The 8690-nt window shown below is 37.9% G+C and overlaps 1 protein-coding gene across 1 annotated transcript in view; it reads right to left on the bottom strand.

Moving 5' to 3' along the window:
* Window positions 1-6928: 6928 nt before the first annotated feature.
* The window catches only part of LOC110694872 (GDSL esterase/lipase 7-like), a 37103-nt gene continuing 35341 nt past the window's right edge, over window positions 6929-8690 (bottom strand). Inside the window, exon 5 of the mRNA XM_021872043.1 lies at window positions 6929-7186. Within this exon, the coding sequence (XP_021727735.1) occupies window positions 6972-7186 (215 nt within the window). The 3' untranslated portion in view covers window positions 6929-6971. The remainder of the gene's footprint in view (window positions 7187-8690) is intronic.

The raw sequence follows: 8690 nt of genomic DNA, 5'->3' as shown, positions 1-8690 counted from the left end.
AAGAACGCAAGGGTCTTGAAGCTATTTATGCATCCAACCGGCAGGTTGCCGAATCACTGTTGGGCAATTCCCTTCAGGGTAGCTGGGAAGCAGTCACACCATGCAGCATCATCCAACCCCTGTAGATACATGATGTGGGTGTATGCTAAAAGGTGATTTTCGTGGTTGGAGGTACCATCATAGGTCCCTACAAACACATTCTTCACCTTGCCCGACTGTTCGGCCTCAGATTTTTCCCTAGAGAACGCAGAGCGTAGTTCTCCAAGGTTTTGTAGCCAAAGCTGCCAGTTCATAGGCTGGTAATTGTATGCCGCTTGTCCTCCGAAGAAGGCAGGCTTGATGTAGGGCAAAGCAGGCGGCCTGTATAATGGCTTGGCCACATACTGTTCCGAGTTGATTACATCGGGATCCGTATGAACATATTGCAGATTTCTCACTAAGTTATTCTTGAAGCTATCAGGATAGGTCAACGTGGATGCCAACTCAGAAAGCTGTTGGTTATTCTTCTACTCAATATAATGTCGAGCATAAAAGAATGTCTTTTTTCTTCCGTCCGACTGCACATGCCGAATGGCCTTTCTCGTTGTCGTTTTAGGGAAACGAAATTTGGAGAGATCAATTTGGGGCCGAGCCTTCTCCATCATATTAGGGTAAGGAGTAGGTTGTCGGTCCCTAACTGGCCGATTTTGCATTCTCAGCTTGAGCTGGTTTTTTGGCTATTCGTTCCTTCCTAGGATCAGCTGTCCTATAAGTGATTAATTCATTGATTTCATCCTTGAAACTCGTCATGAATTTCATGAGCTCGTCTTGGGGGACTAGGGCTGATCATGCCGCCTTAGTTGGATCAGACGGCTGCCTAGGAGGCTTGCTTGTCTGCCCATGGGGCTTGCTTGTACCCGCCTGGTTAATGTTCCGCTTTCGTCTCTTTTTGTGACAAATGCGCTTAGAGATCAATAACCCATCATAAGCCACATATGTTTCTACTTCACGGTTATCACTAGAGTCATGGTCCAAATGGACCTCTCCATCAACCGGAGGTTGTCGGTCTCTAGAGGTCGTACAGGTTCTTGTGAATCCATCTTTGAGGTACTCTCCGCATAGACGGCGCCAAATGTTAAGTTAGTAGGATTCAGACCTGGAAAAGAATGAACCTCTTGATGTTCGAAGGCCCGCCTCCGAATATTAAGTTAGTACGGATTCAGGGTAAAGCATGCGAAAAGTAAATATATTCTTGGATTCCGAGATCATGTGTTCTCTGTTTTTTAGAACAATAAATGATGTAATGATTAAGGTGTGCCCCAATAAATGGGGGAATCTCCCTATTTATAGGGTCCTTAAAAGGTGTGCCTTGTCCTAGGGTTTGATGACCAAGGATTTAGGGCAGAGTCGTTTTACGGCTCCTTGTGATTTGGGCCTTGAAGGCCATCACTCCCAGGGGCCATATCTGCGTGACATGTGTCATCATCTAGGAAGTCCATTTAAACGCCTCTTTTTGTTACACGTGTCGTACTCTTATTGGGCCACTTGGCGGGGTAGAAATACCCAAATCAGGTCTTGGTTGGGTTTTGGTTTTTGCATGGTGTTTGGAACATCGTAAAAACCTATAGGTATAATCTTTAGCTGGAGTAAAGTATGTAATGTGATTAATGGTTTGAATTATACATGGACCTAGCGTAGGGTTTCTTTTAGCATTTGTAATTTTTTTTGATAAGTAACAAATTTTATAAATTTCCAAAATCAGAAATACACCTTAACCCCTAAGGCAAAATAATGCAGGCTAAAATAGCACAAATAGCTATACAATAAGAAAAACTATACACTTAAGACCTCAACCATCTATTCTTTACATTTAACTTTCTTCCATTCTATAGCTAAGCATTTATGCCTGACCGTATATTTAAAAATCTATACAATAACTAGGATATCTACAATTTTCTTCTCCTAAAAGGCTATATTCCTAACTCTCTAAATCTTATATATAACATACAAGCTGTCATCAAAGACATCTGAAAGCTATGCTTCAGTATGCTGCAAGTTCTGACCAGGATGTCTAGTTTAAGGGCCTGTTCACTTCAGCTTAATTTCATTTCTTTTCACTTCAGTTCAGCTCCAATTAGTTCATTTCATTTCAATTTAGTCCAGTTTAACTCCTAATTTCTTTTTCTCGTAAAATATTAATTTGAGCTCTAATCAGTTCAGCTCAGGTCCAATCAATTCAGTTCATTTTAGCTCGGTTTAGTAAATGTGAACAACCCCTAAGTTTTTTTGGACCTACCCTAATCCAGTCTCTGATTCCTTCCTAAATTTTTCTGTTGTACTTGTAATAAAAAAAAAAAAACAAGTGCTTGTGTGATTCCTCAACATCATCACACAGAAGACACTTCTTTTCACTCTGTTGCACTTGAAGATGAATTCTATCTTTTATCCTTAATCTTTGTTAAACAACAAGCCAAGCAATGAATTCATGCTTAGGCTAAGATATCCTCTCCCGTACCATCTTATTCCATTTGAAATTTTATCTTTCTTCCTAGAATAGTTCATAAAACTTCTTTATCTTATATGGACACTGCCTTAAAGAACCAGGAGAAATAACACTTTTCAGTCTATATTTTACCCTACACAATTGCTTCCAATGCTAGCTACTATTGGCATTAGGTTCATAAGTCCACCAATTTCTACCTTTTAAGTATAAGGAATTCACCCATCAAAACCCAAAGGTTATCTTGCTTCTGTGTAATAGCCCAAACATGCTTCCCCATAGCTGCAAAGTTCTAGATACCAGCATTAATAATGCCTAAACCTCCTTTCATTTTCCTATAACAGACTTTTTCCCATGGTATATAACATGGTTTATCTCTTATATCACCATGCCACAAAAACCTTCTACAAATCATGTTTATTTTCTCTAGTAAAACTTTTGGCAGCAGCATGATTTGTGCCCAATAAATCTGTATGCTCATAAGCACAGAGTTGGCTAAAGTTGACCTAGCTATAAAACACAAATTCCTTGAACCCCATATTTTTATTATAGCACATATTTTTCCAATAGTTGATCATACTCAACATTGGATATTTTCACGGAGCAAATAGGCACTCCCAGGTATTTGAAAGGCATATTACCCTTTTATAAAGTCTATGACAAACAAAATATCATGCACAATCTACTCAATCTTCCTAGAGCAGTATATAGATTTTTTTTTTATTTTTTGGATTTTAAACTAGTAGCTTCAGAGAAAGCTTGGAAACCTCTCGCCATCAATTTTACATAATTAATTAATCTCACCTTTACAATAGAGGATCAGATCATCTGCAAAACACGGGTGAGTCAACCCAATAACACTACATCTTGGGTGGAATTTGAAACCCTAAGTTTCACTAACAACCTTTAATATTCTAGAGAGGTACTCAATACAGAGAACAAAAAGAAAGAGAAAGAGGGGGCTCCCCTTTCTTAAACCTCTCTTAGAACTAAAAAATCCATGGAGAGTTCCATTGCCCATAATGGAGAATTTAGGAGTTATCACACATATCATCAATAAATCAATGAAATTCCTAGGAAATTAGAGAGCTTTAGGCATTTCCCCAATAAAATCCCATTCAACAGTACTACATGCCTTCTTAAGATCCAACTTCATCAAACATCCAACTGGTGTAGTAGACCTTCCATGTTTCCTCACAAGGTCCTGGCATACCATGATATTATGCCCTATGTATCTACTATGCACAAAGGCACTTTTATTTTAAAAGATAACTTCAAGGAGTACATTATTCCTTAGCCTCTCATAAATCACTTTAGAAATGCACTTATATGTGACATTGTAACATGGAAATAGGCTTGAAATCTGTCACACTCCCCAGACATTTGCTTTTGGGCACCAAAGTGATGGAGGTGTTCTTTATTTCCCTTAGAATCTTATGCTTCTAGAGAAAGTCAAGTTCAAAATTACTCAATAATAGCTCCTTAATACTGTAGAACAAGATAGGTATTTGACTTGTTGGTAAAGAACAATATCTACCTCAACACATGACAAATGTGTCGTATTATGACTCAATTGGCGTATCATTGTAAATCATCAATTTTTTCTGCTTTTTTTAATCATAATGTTTGATTTTAAACTCGGGATAAGGAACATACTATACCATTGGGAAACTCTAGTTATCTACTTTGTAACTCATTTATAATTTGTTAATTATATTTTTTAGATATTATGATATGGAAAAAATAGTGCAAGTGTATTGGTTTTGGGCCAAGTTTAGTATTTTACTAGTATGTAAACATGCACTAGTACTTAACCATGTCCCTATATTGGGTTATGCCCTCTCTTGAATGCTTTTATGGCTAGCTGATATTCTTTATGGACACCTTCTCCTTGATTGTTAAATTTGGACCATATGCACTTATGGTCTCTTTTGGTACTTTCATGATGTATTAAAGTTCGCCGATTTGCTTGTCAAAATATCTACTACTTTCAAAATGGGAATGAAATTTCAACAATGGGAAACTAGTAAGGTTACTTAGATATACTTTTTCGAGCCATTTAAGGGCTGGTCATAACAAGGTTGCTTTGAATAGATTGCACATGCATTCCTCATAGAATTCAAAGGGGATTGACGCCTGTTACATCCATATCTTATAATACTCAACAAGATATTTTGGACATGTGGTCCTTTACAACATCATGATGGTCGACAATGTTAGTCTTCTCGGGATCCTGATATGGCACTCATAGGATAGATTTCTTCCTAGATTTATGCTTGTTCTTAGCCTTTTTACTCGTGTTTTCATGAAATAAAAATTGATTTGCGTGCTTGTGTGTGAGTTTAGAGAAAGGCATTCTTTTAGTGGTTTTCTTATTATTTTATGCATTTCTCGACTATTCTCTTGCTTCTCCGTTTCTTTGACTTGTTTTGTAGGTGTATCGGGTTTTTCGGTATTCAAATATATCGTGGAGGAAGCTCAAATGCAACCAAGTTTGGGAAACCAAGCAAGCAAGAAATCAAAACCAAACAGTCCCCTTTTGCCCGAGCAGCCTTTATCATCGAGCAGTAGTATCTGCACCAAGAAGCAAGTAGCACAGCAGTAGCATAAGGCTTAGTAAAGCCAACTGTGGCGCGGCATAGACATCGTGGTGCGGTAGACACTGCCATGGTGCAGTGGTTATTGTCGTGGTGCGGTGTTCAACATCGTGTCATGGTGGGAAACGGTGTGTCACGGTAGTGTTTGCTGTGGCGCGGTGTACAGTGCCATGTTGCAGCTTTATCCTCGCAGGCGCGGCGACTTTGTCCGCATCCGCCACCTTTGTTCTTGTCATTTGTGCAACTTTCGATCAAGAACGAACTCCCCGATATTTTGCAAGCGCGGTCGATGTTTCCCTGAGCGTGGGATATTGTTCCCGCAGACGCGGCTCTTGCGAAGACATCCCGCGACGTCTGTTACTTTCCCCATACCCATTTTTTCGCGCCCGTGCAACTTTAAAGAGAGGGCGTAACTGTCTGCTTTTTCTTCTTTGGTTATTTATACTCTTGTAATTCCTTTGGGAAAGCCACTTTTAGACTAGCTTAGAATTTCTCTCTCATATTCTTAGCTTAAGTTGAGAACTTCTCTCTCTAGAATAGGTTAGTTTCGGAGTAGGTTTAGAGAGAGAAATTGAGAGAGTTCATTGGTGATTTAAGTGATTGAAAATTCAAGATGACAATTGTATTGAATATCTCCATAATAAATCAATGAGGATTTCTAATTCTATCACATTTCATTGTTTTGTTTAAATTCATGTTTGTTTTGTTTGGTTTTAATGATTGGTTCTTGATCAGTGTAGTTGTTCTTCAATATTTTGTTAATCCTTGATTTCTATTACTTAGCTTTCTTGTTGATTATATGATGATTTTTAAGTAGTTGGTTTGCTAGGGATTGGGTAAACATGTATGATTGATTAATTGAGATTGATTTGAGAATTTTAGTAGTTCTTGTGTTGTAATTAAATTGATTAATAGAGGTTTGCATGTTGTCTAGTTTGATTGGAGTAGCTAACCATGATGCTAAACTTGATTGCATGATTGAATTGATTGACATGACCACTTGATATCGATTTGATCATAATTGGTTGAGAATGTAATTATGTTTATTCTTATTATTTAGCACTAGAAAAATCTAGGTTAGAGAGTATGAAAATGATTGATTAGATGCTCCTAATTGCTCCTACTATTTATCTTTATATTGCTTGCATTACTTGATTACCTAATTAGCTTGATTATCATGAATGCATGATGATCCTCCCTCTCTAGTGTTTCATTGTTTGTTTCTCGTTTCGTTAGTATATTAGTGTTACCTCTTCTCCTCTTGACTTCCACCTAGCTTAGGCATTGATTGCAAATACTTGAACATAACCCTTCGTAGTGGTTCGACCCTTGACTTACCTCTTTACTTGTATCTAGGTTTGTTAAGTGATTATAAATTTGTTTGACTCTAGGGAGGATTAGTCAACGACCTTCTTTTCCCCACGTCAGATCCAAGTCTTGGCAATTGTTGGGGTAGTATGTATATGCATACATCTTAATATGAAACTTACACACAACTCTTGAAATAAACATTTGATGATATAAAAATGAATATTTGTTGTAACACGAATAAACAAAAATGGACATTCGATGACGCAATACTCATAACAAAAATGATTTGAACGTAGTAATCCTAATAAATAAATTTGCTCTCATTTTTTTTAATAGAAAATTCTTAAAATTCAATTCAAAATATAAATTAATTTGAACAAAAAGCTCCTTGTTATAAAAATGAACATTCTTATGATATACAAAAGAACATTTACCAATACATAAATAAACATTTTATAAAAATTTGCAGAAAATTCGTAAATAAAAAGGTGAGGGAAGAACACGCGTAGAGGGTGGAGAGGGGGGAGGGGGAAGAGCAGGCAGTGCTCCCTACCGTAGGGTTGGGTAAAAATTTGTAGAGTAATTTATGATTCAACAATCTGCTTAAAACTAAGAGGAAAACAAGTAGAAGGATCTTTGACCCATTGATTGAACAACATAGAAAATGCAGCTTCTGTTGGATGATAACCGTCCCAAAAGATGTATTTGCTGGGGTCCGGACAAGGTGATTGTTCCGGAACACATGTGAGCATGTCATTCCACCATGTCGTGCAGCATGAGTTGCTTCTATCACTAAACCCTGTATTAAATTAACTTTTATGATAATATCCTAGTTACAAACTTAAAGGTTTTTTTTTTTGAAAAATTACCTTATGTACTTTAAATTTTTTGAAAAACTATCTTATAAAAACTAAATATTGTAAGTTATTGTCATGTACACGATTTAACAATGAAAGAGAAGGGCACTTAGGGGTTATAAAGGGGCTATGGGGAAATTAGTGGGAAAAGGAGAATAAAAATGATTGAAGTTGAGTCAATAACCGTCCTTTATTCAATGCAATAATCCGACAAAAGATAGTATTTTTATAATATTAAGTGTTTTATAATGTAATTTCTTACAAAAAAAAATTTATCAAGGTATTTTTTAACAAAAACATAAATATAGGAAATTTTGACATTTGCTACCGGGGAATCTACCTTGCTTTACATTTGCTACCGGGGAATCCACCTCGCTTCACATTTGCTACCGGTTTAATTTTTTTTTTTTTTTTACACTTTGCTACCACCTAAATCAGAGTTTGTTAAAAATCACTACCATTTGAATTCAAAAATAAAAAATAAAAAAACCAGCTATCTTTAAAAAAAACCTAGCCCCTCTCATTAGCCACCCTCCCCCCTCTCCCTGCCGGTGGCCGAGGCCCACAGCTGCGGCCAACGCTGGCGACCCCACCAGAATCGAACTTCTCCCCTTCCCCCTCCCTAAAACTGGCACCCCTAACCCTAAACCACCTGCTCGAAACCACCCTAAAGGGTTTTAGGGTTTCTCTTATGGTGGTTTTGGGTGGCAAGGGAACTCCTTCACGTGGCCCCGCTTTTCTCCCCCAGCCCCTGAACCACTTAATATGCGGACTGCTCTATTACAGTGAAGAGAGGCTATAGTAGCTGATTGGTGGGCATGCGGGTTGGTGGCTAATTATTTCCGTATGATTTGCGGACTCGCGAAGAGGGTATGGTGGCTAATTTGCGGACTCGCGAACAGGGTATGGTGGCTGATTTGCGGACTTGCGAAGAGGGTAGCGACGGCGTTTGGTTGTTACGAGTTGAAATTGCTAAAATTGGTCGTTTTTGGCATGGTAGGATGTAAGTTTAGGGGATAGGAGAGAATAGGGGTAGTGGGAGTGGGATGAGGTGGGTCGGCTGGCGCGACTAAGGGTGTCTGAGGCACTGGCTGAGGGTGGGGTTGGGGAAAAATGGAATGGCTGAAAGTGCAGTGAGGTGGTTGGGGGAGGAGTGGTGGCTGGACAGTGGTTGGTAGCCACAAATGGAAATTGTAACGGTGTAAGACATTATGTAGTGATTTTTAACAAACACTGATTTATATGGTAGCAAAGTAAAAAAATAAAATATATATATATTAAACCGGTAACAAATGTGAAGCGAGCTGTTTTCCCTGATAGCAAATGTCAAAATTTCCTTAAATGTATAATATAGTATTTCTTCACAAAAAGTCCTAACTTAAATTAATGGATATTATGAAATGCTAAGTTGTAAATATCTAACATAAAATAAAAGAACTAGTTGTA

This window comes from Chenopodium quinoa, unplaced genomic scaffold (genome assembly GCF_001683475.1).
Source record: "Chenopodium quinoa cultivar QQ74 unplaced genomic scaffold, ASM168347v1, whole genome shotgun sequence".
NCBI lineage: Eukaryota > Viridiplantae > Streptophyta > Magnoliopsida > Caryophyllales > Amaranthaceae > Chenopodium > Chenopodium quinoa.
This window is presented reverse-complemented; position numbering and strand designations above follow the sequence as displayed.